We start from the raw sequence: 19,773 nt of genomic DNA, 5'->3' as shown, positions 1-19,773 counted from the left end.
GCACTCCAGACAATCAATGACACTCAAACCCAGTGTTACTCACGTGTGAAGCGGAATCAAAGCAGCCTCCGTGTCTGTTTTCAGGCCTTCCCTCTTAGCTCTCTCCAGTGCTGGAAAACTTTTCTAATATTAGCGTGGGTTCTAAAGCACTTGCCCAATCATAAACCTTCATTCCAGTGATATCCTTTTGCGCTCTTTTGTATTGTGTCTCATCTCTCTTTCTGCAGTCTTTCTTGAAATCTCCCTCTTGCTCGTTCTCTTTTCTCGACCGTCATACGCCCCCTAATGCTGATTGGCTACACATTTGTTTTTGGTGTTGGTCCGACTAATTTCCAAACAGTGTTTTTGAAAAATTGCTTACCCCACCTTTAATTTTAAAATAGCCATAAACGACTAAACAAAAGGAGTGGTGGCGGCAGACTGCGGCATATAAGCATAATAAAAACAACAAGTAGCAACAAGTAAGTTACAGTTTTTCTCAGTCGCTTTGGTGCATTTCTCACATCACTATTTACATTTGCATTATGACTGTTTACTCTGTCAATGTTTTCCAGTGCAGATCTTGGTGACACTACCTGAAAATGCTCAAGACAGCACTATATACTATTTGCACAGCCATTTGAAAAATACAGTAAAGTTACACATTACTGTATTTACTGAGGTAACTGAGTACAAGACACTGAATATGTATGTTTCACATTTTTACTGCATATGCTCTTTGCAATTCTAATTTGTTCACAGCATTGTGCAAAAGAAAAAATACACCCATATTTGCAACAAACATAAACTCCCTTTGGGTAGAGCTGTGCACAACTGTAAACACTATTGCAGTACATATGGCAAATCTTTACTGTAACACTACTGTACACTACAATACACTAAATGTGTGATGCAGTAAAGCTGTACGTCTAAATGTAAAATGTACAGTGACAAGTTCTTGTCCCACTGCAAGCTTCATGTATGACACGATGACAGTAGTGCAGTGAAGATTGTTTAGTGCTGAATTACTGTCCATTTATACACACCTGTTCTCCCGACGAAATATTTGAATAATTGAATTTACAGTGGTTCTCCCAACATTTGGCTGCACCCTTCGACCAGCCTCAGCCATTTTGAGGCTGTGATTGACAACATGATCCACAAATGTAGCCCTGATTTCATCAGGGATCTGCCTATGTACTTGGCCTCTTCTTCCTCTTCCCCTGTTTTGTCTCCTTCCCCTTCCTCCCCGCACCCTTACCCCTCTTCCACGAGGCTGACCTTCCATTTCTGTGTCACAGTATTGTAGAAATGGTACACACTATGTCCTGCTTGGTTCATATATGCTTGTAAAGTGGGTGTTTATGGGATTGTAGAGAAGTGGCTTATCATTGGTTGCAACTAATGCTTCACACACACCTTCTCATCAGTGAAAGTTGAGATTCATCTGAGATAAATTGTTCAATTTAGGAGACATTTTCAGGAAAAAAAAAGATTTAAAAAAATATGTAAAATTTGCTTGACAGATTTTGACAACTATTTCAACATTTTTGTATGTAATGACTCAAGCAATGAAATGAGGACAATTAGTTTTATATGGAATGACTATTCAGCATTCACAAGTATAGTTAATTTTGACTGACATGACATAAGCAAATGATAATGTTATAAAACAGCAGAGAGTTGTATGAAAGCAATTGATGCATGTCCAAAAGCATTTGCAATTTGTTCGAAGGAATGAGAAACTGCTACTATGATGTGCACAAATGACTAAATGTTGTGGAGGTTGAACTAACTGTTATGCAAATGTAAATAGTGATGTGAGAAATGCACCAAAGCAACTGAGAAAAACTGTAATAAAACTTTAATACATAAGCTAATCTATGAACACTATTTCTGCCTGTTTCCCATCGCATTGCTTTCCATTGGCTGTGGAGGTGAAGACAACTCCCATGATTCCACACTCATTCGCAGCATCATCAAGCTACACCTTTGTTATTGTTTTGAATAAGCGACTTGCATATTGTGTCTTTAAAGGTTAATTTTTTTTTTTTTCCTTTGTTTTTAAATCCACACAAAACTCATTGACCCTCATGTCGTTCCAAACTCGTATGCATTTCTTTTTCTGCGGAACACAAAAGAAGAGATTTTGAAGAATGTTGGTAACTAAATAGTTTCGTTTGCCATTGACTTGCATTGTGTTTTTATTTTTCCATACAATGGGAACCAAAACTGTTAGGTTACCAACATTCTTAAAAATATATTTTTACATGTTCCACCAAAGAAGAAAGTCATACAGGTTTGGAAAGACATAAGGGTGAGTAAATGACAAAATTTTTATTTTTGGGTTGGCTGTCCCTTTAATTTTTAAGAAGAGAGAAGGCAATAAATGACTTGACTTGAAGTAAGGTTCCTATCATACCTGTCATAGCATAGAGTCCCTGTTGGCAGTAGGCAGCATTAGTCAGCAGGACGACATGTACAGCACTCACATTACATTGGAGAAACCAAAGACAACTGGGTTATAAAATAAAATAATATATATATATATATATATATTCATTCATTCATTTTTAGAATAAAAAAATCAAAATACATAAGCTGTCTGTAATGTAAGAGTTAAAGGTAATTAATTAATTAGTTTAACTGAACATAAATAGAAGTCAATGAGATGTCCACACAAATACATGATGTTTTATTAACAAAATTCGGGAGGAGCAAGTTCAGATAATTAACCTAATTAGCACAGGTGGAGAGCATTCAGTTAATCAGCTCAACCAATGTCAAAAGGTATAAATTCAGCAGACTGACTTCTGTTCATCTGAGAGTTTATCAGCGTCCTGCCTCCACCCCATCGTCTCACTTATAGTTCTATCTACTTTTACCACACCGGGGGGGGAGGGGAGTAGCCTACTCTGGGTTCGGGCCAAAATTCAGAGCTCGGAGCCCTCTCCCCGGACAGCATGCCAAATACGATGAACTTTACTCTATTTAATTATATGGATATGTGAACTCGTGAAAGTATGTATGTGAATAAATGTATGCAGCCTTGCATTCCTGTTTAATGTGACTGTCTGACATTTTCACTTTAGCAACTTCAAGCAACTTTAGCAAATGCAAAGAGCGATAAATACCAGCACAGGTTCAGAGACACCTCCCTATCTGACCTATGCAGTGGGCTTCAACCACTGATTTATTTGTCTCGCACAATATCATGCAATGGCGTTACACAATTCACTGCAGTCTTACGGAAGCGTATAGAAAAATCAAGAGAAGACTAGTCTCGCATCTGCATGGATTTCTGAACAAGGTTCAAGTTCAATAGCTGGAAATGGAGTGAGACAGAGGGGGGTCAGGAGAGCTACAGATCCTTTTTGAGTGAGCTCTATAAAGAGGAACAGCTGCACGGTGAGTAAACAGCCGCATCAGGTGTCTGATGTCTGATTTAATGGTTCCAGGATTGCTGATCTCGGCCTTGAATCGGTTCCATCCCTGCACGCATGCGATCCCGCACGGATATCCGCGGACCGGGCTGCTCATACTGTACTGTAGATGGTCTGATCTGCCCGGTGAGGGAGTGCTCATAGTTACCAACACGTTCACTTCGCCCATTTGGATTAGAATTACATGACTGAAATGCTATTCTGAAAACAGGCCCATGGATGGAAGTGCATTGGCCATGAGTAAATAGCTCTTGAATATTTTCCAGCCAGAAAATATTCCCCTACAGATATACACAACAGGTGCTCATAACATTGCTATTTGTTTTGTTTCCTGCGATCAACCTTTCCTCTCCATTCATCCTCATGCCAGGAATGGCACGAGGACACTCTGCGCTAATGCACTTACACACCAGATGTTTCATAAAACTACATGCTTAGTACAGTGACTATAAAATTTTACAGTATGCAATATTATATAATACTCAGATATACAGTAAACAGAGACAGATAGATAGACAGACAGACAGACAGACAGATAGATAGATAGATAGATAGATAGATAGATAGATAGATAGATAGATAGATAGATAGATAGATAGAAGTTTGGGGTCTCATACTAATGACACTTGATTGCATTTTATTATTTCAACTTTTATTGTGTTCTTAAAATGTTATTTGTAGAATAATAAGTTCAAATAAAAAAAAAATCAGGAGTACAAAATGCACATAATTTCAAGATGGATTAATTTGACACTAATACTCTGTTGTAGACTATATGAAAACTGATATATAGACATTCTATATAAATGCATATTCTGGTTTCTACATTACATTAGAAATACACATGCTGCTAGGAGATCATAGCAATGATAACTACAATATTTCCCCTCACAAAACTGCATCACATTTTTGTGCATCACAAAAGAAAATCGTCCCGTTAATCTGAACATTTTTCTGCCATAAACACACTATAATTTCCAATTTGGAATAAGAGCAGACAGAATTTTACACCAATATGGCAAAATCATAAATGTACAAACTCCCTCAGATGCTGAGGGTACTTCAGAATTAAACATTAAAACATAAATGGACATTTTCAAGAGTTGGATTCTTACATCGGAAAAACTGTCCTGTGATTCAGTAAAACGGCTTCGGACGACTTCACCGACTTGCAATCAACCAGTTCTTGATGTGACACAGCGTTACAAAGTCCAACACTCTGGAGTAAAGCATGATCTGTATCTTCCTGCATTTGATCTTCCACTGGAGTTTAATATTTTGTGGCAGCAAGAAGAACTCCATTGCCAATGCAGCCTCAGTTCTGCTGTTTAATCAGAGAAAAGATAGACACAATCATTAGTGCAATCTCAACTAGGGTAAAGGCTATGTTTAAATATATCTGTGTGTGTGTGTACCTCAGTGTATGCTGGGGGAGGTGGAAGCTGATACTCGCTAATGCGCATGAAGATAGGACTGTCATCTGTGTCATAATCATCCAAGAGAGGAATGAAGGAACTATCCATGCGGTTGTCCCGGGAGATCTCGCTGTAGCTAGGCGGAGAAGATGGGAGCGAGACGCAGGTGCTGGAGGTGGCACTGCCATTCTGGCTGCTCATGCTGCTGGTGCGACTGTTCATGCCGTTGTAGGGGATCGTCCCGATGACCAGAGGCAGTTCTAGGATCAGCTTCTCACTTCCTGGGATGTGCACTGAGATCTAACCCCAGAGAGAGAGAAACCTTAACCTCTGATCCACAGCTGCCAGTGAAGTCTGAAGCGTCTGCATTGATTATTAAGAATATAACTCACCCTTAGAGAGTAGTCAACATGGATAATGTCACAGCCCAGGATGGTGGGCTTTAGCTTGGGCACACGGACGACTCTCCCCCGCCACATATCACGCATGCCAGATATGATGTGGTCGCCCCTGACAGAAGTGAGTTTCTCTTGAAACACTTTGGTGCGGCCGTTCGCCAGGTAAATGTGCTTGGCTATGATGGCGGCTTTAGGAACGACGATCCGAGAGCAGGTGTTCTCGAACTGAGCGTCAATGCAAATGTCTTCTCCTTCGCTGTAACCCTTCCGGCCTATGCGAGCAGCCACGGAAACACTACCATCGGGAATAAACATGCAGGTGACTTTCTTCTGTTTTGCTCCTGTAACTGGAGCCTGAGAGGAAGAGGAAACTACTTACTCACCTTTTAATCATGTATTTTCACTGAAATTTGAGTGATATCTGTGGACTTACCATGAGCTCTTGGGTGTTGACATCAATGGGTTCCTCCACATCGAAATATCGCTTGCATTCCGCATACGGTTGGCCTGATTTCTCTATGACAGCCTTCACGTAGTACTGGACTGAGCCAAACTTTCCCATGTACGAGGAAACTAGGCACCTGTTTAGAAAGGTCTTGCATTAAAATATTAATTTTTTCATGCAATATTTGTAATAGGAAATTTTAGAAAAGAAACCTACCCTGCCTGAGGAAGTTCGAAACCAAACATGAACTCGTATTTGTTTCCAGGCCTGAGAGTCATGGAGCCATCTGCATCTGTGGAGGCGAGATTGGGCTTTAAGTAACACTCAAAAGTCATCATTTACTCACCCTCATGTCGTTCCAATTTTCAATTTAAAAATGGGTTTTCAATAAACAATCCTTAAACTTACATGTGTCCCCTATTCAACCACCTTTTGATTTTCATTCTATGCTCAAATAACTAAATTCAACCCACACCAAAACTAGAGTAGAAGTGTATGGGAGAAAAATATCTACCCCTCCTTGTTCAAACTACAATAGTAGGCTACATAGGAGCTAGAACTAGTTAAGGGGCTTGAAACCATTCAAAAAGAAAATAAAACAAAGGTTAGAGGTCTTAAATGATTTTATATTAACGATTTAAAACGTTTTAGTGACAAATAAAGTCAGATTTACAGGTTAGTCAGGGTGCGCTAAGTAGATCCGTCGCTTTTGAGGAGGTTACTATAGCAACATTACGTAGCTTGACTGGATACTGTCAATATCACTTTATTACAGATTTCATAAATATATCACTACATATCACATTATGTATTTTGATTAAAATATGTTTAAAGTAGTTAGGTAACTTTGTAAGGGTCGCCATAAAAGGCCTACTGACAGGAAAAGTAGACCTTTCTGAATTCGCACATCCAGGTAACAAAAGTTTGTCTCTCACCTGTGGGCTGATGATCGAGGTGAAGAATTTCTTCATATTTCAGGTAGTCAATCTCCTCTCTGCAGTGCAGCTTTCCTTTATTATAATCGACTTTAGCGCATCCGATTCCGAACAGTTTAACGGCGGAAATCTTTACCACCTCCGCCACCTCCACGATCACCCGCCCGGCCACTTTATCTCCGCCGCTATACGCGCTCTTGTTTGGGTCACTGAACTGAACCTCGAAGGTCTTGGGTTTCTTTGTCAGTACGCCCATTTTGCTACTTTATTAATTTTGCGAATAAGAATTTCAATAGTTTTATTAACGGTTATCAAAGTAACTGAATGGATCAGTTCTGCAACAAGCTCACCAGTACTGCTGGTGTTATTTTCTCTTGTAATATTATTTTCGATTAGATGTTTTGGTAATCTGTTGGTGACTCTGATCTGTCAGTAAACACTGAGTGGGAGTGGGTGGTTATATAGTTCACACGGCCGCTCTGCTGATGATGCGAGCTGGACACAGATATGGGCATCGGTGCTGGACACCCACATGCGCCCCGTGGATCGACCCAGGCGCGTCTCTCTCATAGGACGCACAGGCTGTTTGCGTCCACTCGGGCCAATGGCAGTCTGTCCAGAGCGCGTGGACAGCTCGTGGGTAAGGGGCAGGAGTTTTTGAGGAGGTGGAGTAATTATATGGAGCAGGGGTGGAGTGTGAGTGCTCACTGTGCCCTGTTCCAAAACAAGTTATGTGGACACGTGTGACACATTCATAATAGTGGGGGATTGTCTACGTAACAAATGCATCTGTACCTAAACTGAATGACACCAAAGAATCAAGCGTCTCTACACAGACAAAAATGACTGTGGCTGTACTATGGTAAAGTAATGGTATCGGATGATAATACCATGTTATTTTTATTTTAAAACAAAGTACCAAAAAGTATTATATGATTTTGGACATATGCCACAGTAGTAATGTGATAGTCTTAGAGGTTCCTTTGGAATACCATGTAAATGCATTTATCAAAATACAATATTGCCATCTTATACTGTCACTGTACTATAGGTTTATGTGAGGATATGCCATTATTACAGAATGATTACCAAATGTATTTGCCATGGCGCTCCTCCTAGGTACCTAGGATAATGCCATGGTATTAATGTGGTACATGGCCAAAAACCACAATATTACCTTTGCACATGTCCAAAATACCATGGTATTGCACTGGTGCATATCCAAAAACCTTGGAATTACTATGGTACATGCCAAAATTCCATGGTACTACCCTGGTACTTGTCAAAGTACCATGGTATTGCTCTGGTACATAACCAAAAACATGGTTATTACCCTGGTACATGTAAAAAATACTATGGCATTGCACTGGTGCATATCAAGAAACCATGGTCTTTTCCTGCTACATGTCAAAATACCATGGTATTGCTCTGGTACATGAACAAAAAATGTGGTCTTACCCTGGTACATATTAAAATACAATGGTATTGCTCTGGTGCATGACCAAAAACATGGTTATTACCCTGGTGCATGTCAAAATACCATGGTATTACCCTGATACAGGTCAAAAACCATGATATTGCTCTGGTGCATATCAAAATACCATGATATTGCTCTTGTGCATGTCAAAATACTATGGTATTGCACTGGTACATGACCAAAAACATGGTACCCTGGTACATCATAAAACCATTACTCTGGTACATGTCCAAAATGAATGTTATTGCTTTGATACATGTCCAAAAACATTGTATTAGTGGTATTACTGAATATACAAGATATATCTGACATGTACAATTAAGTCCAGCGGTCATAAGAGATGACCAAACGAATGCAACAGTCCACATGCTCGGAAACGTGTGCAACAGAGACTCTATATTCACATGGACTGTTCTGATTGGATAAGCACTGCCATCTGCTGACTGATCCAAAACACTTCATTGCATGAACCCTAACAAAAAGTTTAGGAGGAGTCTGATTATATAACCCCATCCATCCATCATCACGGTGATAAGAGTAGCCTATATAAACAAACAGCTGCTTACCTCATTCGTGCCATCCTTCCTACACCCTTCATCTCCAGTTACAATCCTGTCCGGAGAGGGTGGGAAATTGCTCGACTCCCTGTTTTGGATATCTGTACAGTACATTAACACCCGTCGTTCTGTCCTGTACATTATATGAACATAAAACTAGCATAAAAACTATAGTGAATGGTACTTTTAAGATAAGAGTGCAGGGAAAAGACAGCTTTCAAGTACATAACCCAGACCAATATAATATAAACATGCAAGCTCATCCAAACGAACACCATTCAGTGTGATCATTCACAAGGAGTGAGACCTCCATCAACTGTGATTTTCACACAGATGAATCTACAGCCTCCATCTCACACCTGCTGCAAACTATGGTTTCCCAGCATAAATGATGCATAGATTTAACTTTAAGCAACATATGCGAACAGAGAATACCACAGATCCATTCTCATGGTCTTCCACAGGCTTTCAGTAGGAGTCTCTGGGCAAAGAAGATCAATGGGAGAAAAATTACTGGGAAAAAAATCAGATTCTCATGGTAAATTTCACAGACACATAATATTCCTAAAGTTCTGAAATCACAAGCACAAGTTTGACAGGAAAATGATTCAATACTCTTTATTTTAGCTTTGGAAAAGTGATTATTGCAATTTGACATGATCTGCAGTGTCTTACAGTATGTCTCCCAGTGTTTTTATCGTTACGCACTTAAAATTACACTGAAAAACATTTTTATGACTCCAGTACGGAAGCCCAAACCTGCAGAAATTGAAAATAAATAAATGTGATAATGGGAAAATAAATAAAGTAATAAAATGACTTGGTAAAACAAATACAATAAATTTTTAGTTGAATTGAGTACAACCCTCCTTCATTAAACATAACTTTAACAAATATATTTAAATAATTTCAGGTAATGCATTAACTTTGGTAGCCATAAAATACTACTAAAAACTAAATATAATTTTAAAAAACTGAAAAACTGAAACTTAAACAATTCAAATGACAAATAAAAATAAAAAATGAATTAAATTCTTGAATAACCCTACTGACCTTCTTTAATTAATACTGTGACAATGAGCTTCTGCTCTGTGGAAATATTTTACATTTTGTTCTTTATTATAAATACACTCCTGCATAAAGTTAATCCACCTTTGAGAAAACATACACGAGTCGCATGACTAAATATCATTTATATTTACATTTTTGCAAAGGTTATTCAAGTTTATCCTGCTAAAAATGTTCACAAATATGTTACATTTATAATTCACACACGTGTTTAACACTGAAATAACCACAATACAATTCCTTTTAACAAAGCTGTTCCAGACAGCCTCTATTCACAAAACACAAACCTCCAAACCACTGAGATGTAAACACTGAACAATAGTATAAATATCCTTTAAATATCACACAAGGCCTGCTTTAGTGCAGTGTTTTTGATGTCACACTGGGCCCGAGATAGTGTGTCTGAGGGTCTCTGTGAGGACACTAAAGGCCAGAACCACCGGCAGCGATGGAAGATTGGTACCTGCCCTGTCCGTCAGCAGGTGAACTCTATCAGGGTCAGAGATCATTGCGCGAGCGTCCTCTAAAGCAGCCGCAGCTGATGCACTGGAGTTCAAGTCCCCAGTGACCTGTAGATCAAACAGGCAAGCCTGGAAATACACATCCCGCACCGGAAGCAGTGAGGAACAGTGCGAGTATGCAGGTGTGGACGGATGCGCGTGTGGCATCTCCAGACGCTGTGAGACCGGACACCCCCATACGCACAACTGCAGGTCCTGCTCAGGTGTATAGGACTCCACGATCGCACGAGGGGAGCGGACGGACAGACTCAGCGACTGACCGACCTGACGCACCACTAGCGTCGTCCCGATGTGAGTGGCCCAGATCTCAGCGTGTCGGCCAGGGTCGTGAGAGTGAATGCGCAGGCTCTGGTGCCCTCTGCGATCGCCGCTGCTCACAGAACCGTCCACAAACGCCGGGGGAACGTTATCCAGCTCTGCTTGATATATCTGCAGCTCTGCACACTCACGCCAGTTCTTCAAGATAACCGTGATCTGATGAGGAAACGGGCCAGAGAAATGTCAGCTGCGGGACTGATTCTAAACCCATGCACATATCCCATTATGCATGTCCTATTAATTATTCATATCAATTCATCATTAGATGTCAGGCTGTAGAATACCATTAACGCAACCCAGTATGTTTGAGCAGCAGTGCTGAAAGAAGACAAATCTGTTATCTCCCTCTCAGCTGGACAGGCTCGTATAAGGGGAGAACAGACTTTATTAAAAAAATTGGGTGTTTTAAAAGTAATGTTGGAGCCTTTTATATGGCAATAAAAACATTTTTGTGTTTAAGCACTAACTGAAAATGTGGAGTCTTCCAACAGATGGCCTCATGTACACTCTTAAAAATAAAGGATCTACTATTAATATTTTAATCATTTAAGAACACATCTGGATGCTCATGGTTCATGCAGTTAAACAAATAAAATATGTAATATTTTTAGTAAAAGTTTAATTTTAATTGAGTTTATTTTTTAAATTATTTAATTTAATTTTCATTTTTATGGTTTAATTATTAGCTTTTCATCAACTCACGAACCCCCGTTTGGGAAACCCTAACATGAAAAATAAGAGAATGTCTGACCAGCATATAAAAAAGCCAACAGTTTGCTTTGTTTTATATGCTGTTTAGGGAAGGAGTCATCTGAAACAGCTGATACCACAATAAGCCCAGTATGGAAACTAGAAATTATTATTATTATTTTTTAAATTGCTCAGCATCATCAGTTCTCAACTGGCTGTACAGAATGCACTAATAAAACTAAGCCAAATATTTGTTATAACTTTTCAAAACCATAACTCTTAAATAAAGCAAAATGGATCTATTTTATAAGTGTCTCAAATAATAATAAAAAAATATCTTTCACAGTTTTGAGGCAAATCCACTGATTGGTTCTTCTTTATATGTGCTCCCTGCATCAACCTGCTATTTCATAAGCAAACTGGTGCTCCCAAAAGTAACATAAAGCCAGTAAATCATATTAAATTGAAGCTAAAACTATCAAATGTAAAACTCTTTAGAATCAGGACCAACAGCGCAGATCTTAAACCTATCACTCACCTATGGTCCGATTTGAGCATTGGTTGCATTTAAACATTTGAACTTTTGCGGTTGGACTGTATGCAACCGCTGACCAGATGCAATGTATTCTGATGAGATGAGAATTATCATGCTGAAAAATCCAGCTAAAACTAGCCTAAGCTGGTCAGGCTGGTTTTAGCTGGTCTCCCAGCCTGGTCATAGCTGGTTTTAGAGGGGTTTTGGTTAGGAGACTGGGAGACCAGCTAAAACCAGCTACTTAAAGGTGCCATCGAACGTTTTTTTACAAGATGTAATATAAGTCTAAGGTGTCCTCTGAATGTGTCTGTGAAGTTTCAGCTCAAAATACCCCATAGATTTTTTTTAAATAATTTTTTTAACTGCCTATTTTGGGGAATCATTAACTTTGCACCGATTCATGCTGCTGGCCCTTTAATTGCTTGCGCTCTCCGCCCCCCCCCCCCCCCCCCCCAGAGCTCTTGACTCTATCGTTGCATAAACAAAGTTTACACAGCTAATACAACCGTCAAAATGGATCTTTACAAAGTGTTCGTCATGGAGCATGTCTAATCACGTAAGTATGGTATTTATTTGGATGTTTACATTTGATTCTGAATGAGTTTGATAGTGATCCGTGGCTAACGGCTAATGCTACATTGTTGGAGAGATTTATAAAGAATGAAGTTGTGTTTATGAATTATACAGACTGAAAGTGTTTAAAAATGAAAATTGCGACGGCTCTTGTCTCCGTGAATACAGTAAGAAACGATGATAAGTTTAACCACATTTAACAGTACATTAGCAACATGCTAACGAAACATTTAGAAAGACAATTTACAAATATCACTAAAAATATCATGATATCATGAATCATGACAGTTATTATCGCTCCATCTGCCATTTTTCGCTATTGTTCTTGCTTGCTTACCTAGTCTGATGATTCACCTGTGCAGATCCAGACATTAATACTGGCTGCCCTTGTCTAATGCCTTTCATAATGTTGGGAACATGGGCTGGCATATGCAAATATTGGGGGCGTACACCCCGATTGTTACGTAACAGTCGGTGTTATAGGTGCGTTCACGCGGCCTCGTAATTCCTGTAGTTACGAGATTCTAGCTTGTAAAAAGTGTTCACGTCCTCGTAGAGCTCGTAATTACAGCTTGTAAGCTGGGAGTTTTCTGAAAGCTCCCACATGTACCACGTGGCCGCTGTACCACCTGACCGCTGTGGATTCATAGGTGTTGATTGTGGTGCCATGGAAACGCGTAATTCCCAGTCCAAGGACGTGAACAGCTCCGAATATAACGTCACGTGATGTCATATCAAGATTCCGGTATATAAAAGGTCTTAGGCTGGTTTTAACTGGATTTTTCAGCAGGGTATCAAAATAACAAAGATATCCTCTGACTGGATTGAAGCACGGTCTGAAGCTAAAAATTCAGAGTCTGTGCCAATCGTACACTTTGCCATTTTCTGTGAAATCTGTCAACTCCGACTGCCCAAAATCTGCAAACTGTCTCTGTCTTTCAGCAACTAACCATGTCTACACCAGATGCAACCGTTGTCGCGTTGATTCACGCTGCAACAACTAGAAGCTGTCCACACTAGAAGCGATAAAGTGACTGTTGCAAAACTATTTCTCTTTTGTTTCAGAAGTTGCGCAAGGAGTAGGGTGAATTCAGGTTGATTGGGACAATTTTCCCCAGTCATTTCAATGGCAAAAATAAAACGGGGCATCAGTTTACTGTAGTGAATTTGTTGCGTTGCATTGTGCGGCATCCAGTGTAGACAGCATCACTGATTATAATGAGTTCTATCTGCTTTTGTCACGGCCGCGCCGCTTACCTCTTCAGTAATGTTTCACAGTTGAGTTCAAAACAAAACTATTACACCTAACCAGACTCGATGCGATAAGATTCCAGCATCAAGCAATTTGTCTGTCCACACCAGAAGCGACAAGACTATGAGACACGACAAAATCAATCAAAAATCACAGCCAATCAGAAGAGCGTGTGGGCGGAGTCTCTCTGCAAGCGCACTGCACTCGAAATGGATAAGTACATAAAAAAATAATATTACATCATTTTAACACTGTTAAAACGACATACTGAGTGACTGAAACAATCACTGTCACTTATTTGTTCACATTGAGTTTACAGTTTGAACGTTCTTCTTTCCTTTATTTTCGAGATCTGAGGTGAATTATACATTGTTGCTTTCAGTATAGCTATAAAGAGCACACGAAATGATATTGAAACTCACATTAGACGCATTTAACATTAAATAAAGCACATTAACAGCACCTGAGGTTATCATTGTCATACTTTGTAATATGGTTGCAGAAATAGAAACCTTTTCTAAAACAGAATCGTCGCGTGTCGCCGTCGCGGATGGTTAGGAAAAAAGGCTTTAGGCTTTTCTATTTAAATTAATGAATTACAACTCATTCCTGAGAAATATTACATTTAAAATACAAATACATTTTATTGCATTAATAAATCCAAGGTAACTTTATAATATTAAATGAGAGTTATAGAAGAGGATAAATGTAAATGTGATTTTTCCACACCTTTGTGAGGATGGTGGTGTAAGAGCTCCCTCTAGTGGGCGTGCTGGTGGCCTGGATGTACATGTACTGGTTGTCTATGAGAGGCCAGGCGCCCTGTACTGAACATGTCTGGAACTCATCATTAAAGGTGCGGATATGAGGGTCCCCAAACACCCCGCAGTGCAGGTACTCAGGGGCCCGGCCCTCCCTCTGCATAAACCCCTTCTCATAGAAGCATCCGTCCCCTGAGAGAGGGGCCTGGGGCAGGGGCCGTGGCTGAGCTGTGGGCCCTGTTTTGGGGCAGCGGTGTTGGATGAGCAGGTCCTCGATGCCCTGCACGGCAGAGTGGTATGCCAGGTCTCCACGGCACGCTCGGGCCGTCCGCTGGGTGCAGAGCGCGTAGGATCGCAGGGCGCTGCAGTAGCCGGCATTAGCCCCATCCTTACCCCCACTTCCAATAACACCCAACTCCAGAGTCGCAGCCACGAAATCTGAGTTGCATCTCAAGATTCGACACTGTGCACACACTGCAGGAAAAAAAAAAAACGAATGCATTATTTCATAAATTTACAGATTTCATTCGATATGAGTCAGACTCCAAATGAAGGTACAGTTAACAGGTTTTACTAAGTAAGAACTAGAGTACAGTTATGTTTTAGGCATTTATGTAATCATATTTATTAACTAAAATATGTGGCATATAAATAAATGTTATGCTGTCTTGTTACTGTTAACTCAAAACTAATTTTTTTTTTTGTTAATTGAAATAGAACTGGAATATTTTTACCTGATGGAGCACTAAAGAGCAGGACCGTTGTAATTATGATCACAATGTGTTTCCATGTTTTGTGTGAATGATTCCCACGGACAGCTGATGCTGCCATTCCCATCCATACAGACACAGGCAGGACGGCCTGCTCACAGGTGTCTGCACAGGTGCTGAAGAGCACTATATAAAACAACCACACGGGGGAGACAAATCCAATCACAAATCTGGAAAAACATACTTCTTTAGAAAGGTTTAAAGGGATAGTTCACCCAAAAATGGAAATTCTGTTATCACTTACTCACCCTCATGTCGTTCCAAACATTTAAGACTTTTGTCCATATTTTTAATGAAATGAACTGTCCCTCCGTTGACAGTCTACGCAACTACCATTTTGACGCTTCAAAAAGTTCATAAAGACTTCATAAAAACCAATCCATAGCTGTGTTTGAAATAGCCCACCGATACCCTCATTCACTATTCTCTACATTACTCCACTAATACAGTCCACTTGAAGGAGTCAATGAAAACAAGAGTTTTTGCATAATTTGTGCATGCCGTTTAATAATCATTTGAAACTTAGCAAACTGGCAGCTCCAGTAGTAATGAAAAGATTCATGATTCATGGAAACTAGCATGTGTAAACCTTAATTAAACAATTTAATAATCATTTAAAAAGGAATTTATACCTGTATGATATTACGCTGTATTTGGACCAGCAGTTTGGAAAATGGATGGATGGAAGATTCAGCTGCGGGCGCCATCTTCTGGTCAGACGCGGGAATTCATTCTGCACGCACTCTTACATTATAGGTATTCTCTAGCCAATGGGTGTGCATCAGTTGTACACTCGTTATCGCAGTGCATTGGATTAAATAAGTGCATTCAATAACATTCTAACATACTATGGTTTCGGACACCACTACAAATGTCTGCCCCCTCAAATACTGCCCTATTTAAGGGTATAGATTTCGGACACTGGTGAACACTGGTGAATTGAATCATATGAATTTGAGCGGTTTAGTCCAAATTTTCTGAAGAGACACAATCACTTTACATGACGAACTAATTTACTTTAGGCTTTTATTCACATAAAAACATTCATCAACACACATCAGATATGGTAAACGGAAGCTCAAGCACTCTTGCTTGACGTGTGCAAGAACCAATGAGGTTCATTCTCGTGTGTTACGCAGCACATTTGAGCTTCCGCAAGAACCAATGAGGTTCTCGCGCATCAAGCAGGTACGGATGAGCTTCTTTTTATGTTCACTGATCAGTGTTTATATGTTAATAAAAGTCTAAATGCAGTCTGTTCATCATATAAAGTGACTGAGTCTCTTCAGAAAATTTGGACTAAACCACTTAAAGGTCCCGTTTTTCATGTTTTTTTGAAGCTTTGATTGTGTTTATAGTGTGCAATATAACATGTGTTCATGTTTCGCGTGTAAAAAAACACAGTATTTTTCACATAATTTACTTATCTGTATACCGCTGTTTCCACTGTCATAAAAACGGGCTGATGACTTCCTTGTTCTATGAAGTCCCTCCTTCAGAAATACGTACCGAGTTCTGATTGTGCCAGCGGTTCCTGTGTTGTGATTCGACAGCTCTGAGCGCACCGTGCCCGGAAAGGTCACGCCTCTTACCATAACGTGGAGATGCACGCGCTCAGTGTTATTGTAAACATGTCTTTAATTTTACCCTATCAATTTGAGCCGGAATCAGACCCGGTGATTGGACTGCGGGATGAAAATAACAGCGTTTCGACGACATGGCGACAAACACACTCTACAAACGCAACTCTTGTGTATTCCTGTGGGCGGAGGTTAGTCAAAAAACTGTTTTAGTGACGTCATTAAAGAAGGAAGTAGAGGGATGTAGTCCCAACTGGCCGTTCGATGTAGGCGACTTCTGTTAAATAAAATATCTCGCTTGGCATTGAACTTTGAGCTTTAAAATTTTACAGATTTTATTTATACTCTAACAACAACATTACACACTAACTAAAGTTTGAAACATGGGATGACGAAGAATGGGAACTTTAATTCATTTGGATTAGTTTTATGATCTCTTTATGAACTTTTTGAAGTGACAAAATGGTAGTTATGTGGCTGCCTATGGAGGGACAGAAATCTCTCAGATTTCATTAACATATCTTTATTTGTGTTTTGAAGATGAACAAAAGTCTTATGGGTTTGAAACGATATAAATAATGACAAAATTTTGGGGTGAACTAACACTAAATGCTCTGAGACAATTCTAATATTGTATTATTTTCAGAACATATCAAGAGCATTTTATTCATGATAAAAATGATTTAAAATAACTGTTTTCTATTTTAATATATTTTAAAATGTAATTTATTCCTGTGATGCAAAGTTGAATTTTTGGCATCATTACTCTTAGTCTTCAGAGTCATTCTAATATGCTGATTTGATGCTCAAGAAACATTTCTTATTATTACCAATTTATCACTTTAATGCATCTTTGCTGAATAAAAGTATTATATATTTTTTTTTATTCTTATGGATCCAAAACTTTTGAACAGTACTGTATATTATATTATATTATATTATTTTATATTATATTATAAGTATAATTTAATTTAGCATAGTATGTGTTCTAAATACAAGACCATTCATCTAATAAGCATCATACATAATAAAAATGACATATTCTATAGTGTCTAGAAACCTTCTCTTACCTCAAAAGTTCATCTGATCAATTATGAGTTCCTGAGACCCATCAAGAGACTGATACTGTCATGATTATGTTGTACAGCCTTGGGAGAGAAAGAAGAATATATGACGAATATGATAAATGCATTAAAACTGTTGTGAACTGTTCTATACATGTTGTAAACTCTTTCATGCGGCAACTCTTTCAAGTCGACATTTTGAACTAAATAAAGTAAGTTTGCATACTGCAACTACATAGATAATAGATCAGATCAGTATAACAAACTGTCATACACAGAGTTTCGCATGCATATTGTTCTCAGTACTGAGGGATATTTCGCAGTTTGGACTCTCACCACTGATGTGTTATTTACTAAGACTCAAGAACAAACAGTGGGGGAATGCGGGAGTAAACTCCAGTCCTATCTCTGTGTTTGCACTTGACCAACAGCTCTGATATGAACAATCTGTCAAAACAAACCTGCTGAACATTTTCAGCACATGACAAATATCTCAAATCTCATTACAATCTCATTTGCACTGCATGCAGTTCTGATGCATTTCCACCTTCAGCAGAGCTTTCTCCCTGCATGTCTGCTCCAACACCGACAGCTGATATTTATTCTAGCTGTTGGGACGGCTGGTGGTGGGAGGGGCAGTTACAGGAGTTGCAGGGCAGAAATAGGGGGTCTAAATATACCCCACCACACCGGCCTGCCCCTACAGCACCTGCCCCAGTGGAAATAGACAGGGCTGAAAGCTCTGCAGCACAGAAGCAGGTGTGAGACGGACAGCAGAAACTCAACAGCTCTCCGTTTCCATCTGCAGTCTAATTTCAGCCGGACACTTCAGAATCATTCCCTCTTTCGCTATAGCGCCATTGCATGTGGAAACTGGCAGAATCTGGTGTGCCAGCACTTTTAAAGAGAGCTCATTTCCACTCCAAACGTGTCTAAACGCTCATCGGGTAGCAAACATTTCAGGACACAGGATCCTCCTCTAAACAGCTGCTTCTCTTTCAGTCTGAATCAGCGTTAGACATGACTGGAAGTTTGACTGTCTGTGGCACGGCATGCACATGTGCATTACTCTGCTTGTTTGTGTGTGTGTAAGTTGAACATATAGCTTTTTTATGAAATCATTTCTTAATTACTTGATGTCAAACCTTACTGCTTATTATTAAAAGAAATAGGTAAACTCAATCCAAACTACCTTTGGAACAAAGGAAAACATTGCTAATATAAAACAATGAATGAATAGGCATGGTTCTGCTAAAGTATTATTGTAGACATAATCCCTTACAGAAAAGTACTGTAGCAATACTATGGTACAGTGATGTACCAGATATGGTATTTTGATATAATTTACATGGTACGCCAAAGTACACTCTTAAAATAAAGGTTCATAAAACTGCATAAAATAAAGAACATCCATGGAAATGTCCATTCCACAATAGGTTTGGAATCATTTAGGTTGGAATGTAGAAAAAACATGGTTCCTTTTAGAGCTGTTCACTGAAAGGTTCTTTGGGGAACCAAAAATGGTTCTTCTATGGCATCACTGCGAAAACTCCATTTTGGGACCTTTTTTCCCCAAGAGAAAAAAAAAATGTCCAAAAACCTAGTAGGCTACTTTTGGGTTGATTAATAAAATGTTTGGTTAAATGCATAAACAGCCATTCTTTTAAGTTTACTTATATTTGTATTGTTAATTATTAACTATCCATGCATATAGAATATATAACAGAGACAAACTCACAGAATCAGAGGACTCTCTCCTGTAGACCGACGCTGAGATCTTTGCCCGTCACTTCTGTCACTGACGCGCTCATGTGACGGACTCATGTGCGGCGTGACCCCCGCGTCACCGTCCCGCACGAGTGAGACACGTAAATCACCCGCCGCGCGCACCTGCCACACGCGCACCAGCTGACGAAGAGCTGCTCCAAACTCTCTCTGTATGCGCTGTTTGTCAACACACAAATATTTATCTTTCTAGACGGTACACTTATG

General features: G+C 39.4%; 2 protein-coding genes across 3 annotated transcripts; both read right to left on the bottom strand.

Moving 5' to 3' along the window:
• Nucleotides 1–4,469: 4,469 nt before the first annotated feature.
• txnipb (thioredoxin interacting protein b) lies at nucleotides 4,470–7,235 on the bottom strand. 2 transcript variants are annotated; one of them, XM_048153037.1, is made up of 6 exons: nucleotides 6,616–7,235; nucleotides 5,897–5,972; nucleotides 5,669–5,816; nucleotides 5,230–5,589; nucleotides 4,838–5,137; nucleotides 4,470–4,743 (listed from the first exon to the last, which is right to left on the bottom strand). In XM_048153037.1, the coding sequence occupies exons 1-6, from the start codon at nucleotides 6,869–6,871 to the stop codon at nucleotides 4,738–4,740; spliced, it is 1,146 nt and encodes a 381-aa protein (XP_048008994.1). In that variant the 5' UTR covers nucleotides 6,872–7,235; the 3' UTR covers nucleotides 4,470–4,737. The 2 variants fall into 2 exon arrangements, with proteins under 2 accessions (XP_048008994.1, XP_048008993.1); XM_048153036.1 differs by having other exon boundaries at nucleotides 4,470–4,746; nucleotides 6,616–7,230.
• A 2,013-nt stretch (nucleotides 7,236–9,248) lies between these two features.
• hjv (hemojuvelin BMP co-receptor) lies at nucleotides 9,249–19,675 on the bottom strand. The gene is made up of 5 exons (XM_048153035.1): nucleotides 19,520–19,675; nucleotides 17,788–17,865; nucleotides 15,102–15,263; nucleotides 14,336–14,841; nucleotides 9,249–10,712 (listed from the first exon to the last, which is right to left on the bottom strand). Exons 3-5 carry the CDS (start codon nucleotides 15,202–15,204, stop codon nucleotides 10,095–10,097), a joined length of 1,227 nt encoding a protein of 408 aa, XP_048008992.1. The 5' UTR covers nucleotides 15,205–15,263; nucleotides 17,788–17,865; nucleotides 19,520–19,675; the 3' UTR covers nucleotides 9,249–10,094.
• Nucleotides 19,676–19,773: the final 98 nt, after the last annotated feature.

Source organism: Megalobrama amblycephala, linkage group LG13, assembly GCF_018812025.1.
Source record: "Megalobrama amblycephala isolate DHTTF-2021 linkage group LG13, ASM1881202v1, whole genome shotgun sequence".
NCBI lineage: Eukaryota > Metazoa > Chordata > Actinopteri > Cypriniformes > Xenocyprididae > Megalobrama > Megalobrama amblycephala.
The sequence above is the reverse complement of the archived record's forward strand: the minus strand, read 5'-3'. Positions and strand labels throughout refer to the sequence as shown.

What these genes read in the sequence shown, in the direction of transcription:
- txnipb (XM_048153036.1), bottom strand. Translation starts at nt 6,871, where the DNA reads ATGGGCGTACTGACAAAGAAACCCAAGACCTTCGAGGTTCAGTTCAGT. An exon ending in CCTCGATCATCAGCCCACAG is followed by an intron (nt 5,973 to 6,615) that starts GTGAGAGACAAA and finishes TCGCCTCCACAG; the next exon opens with ATGCAGATGGCTCCATGACT. An exon ending in TCAACACCCAAGAGCTCATG is followed by an intron (nt 5,590 to 5,668) that starts GTAAGTCCACAG and finishes TCTTCCTCTCAG; the next exon opens with GCTCCAGTTACAGGAGCAAA.
- hjv (XM_048153035.1), bottom strand. Translation starts at nt 15,204, where the DNA reads ATGGGAATGGCAGCATCAGCTGTCCGTGGGAATCATTCACACAAAACA. An exon ending in GCTCTTTAGTGCTCCATCAG is followed by an intron (nt 14,842 to 15,101) that starts GTAAAAATATTC and finishes TTTTTCCTGCAG; the next exon opens with TGTGTGCACAGTGTCGAATC. An exon ending in ACACCACCATCCTCACAAAG is followed by an intron (nt 10,713 to 14,335) that starts GTGTGGAAAAAT and finishes TTTCCTCATCAG; the next exon opens with ATCACGGTTATCTTGAAGAA.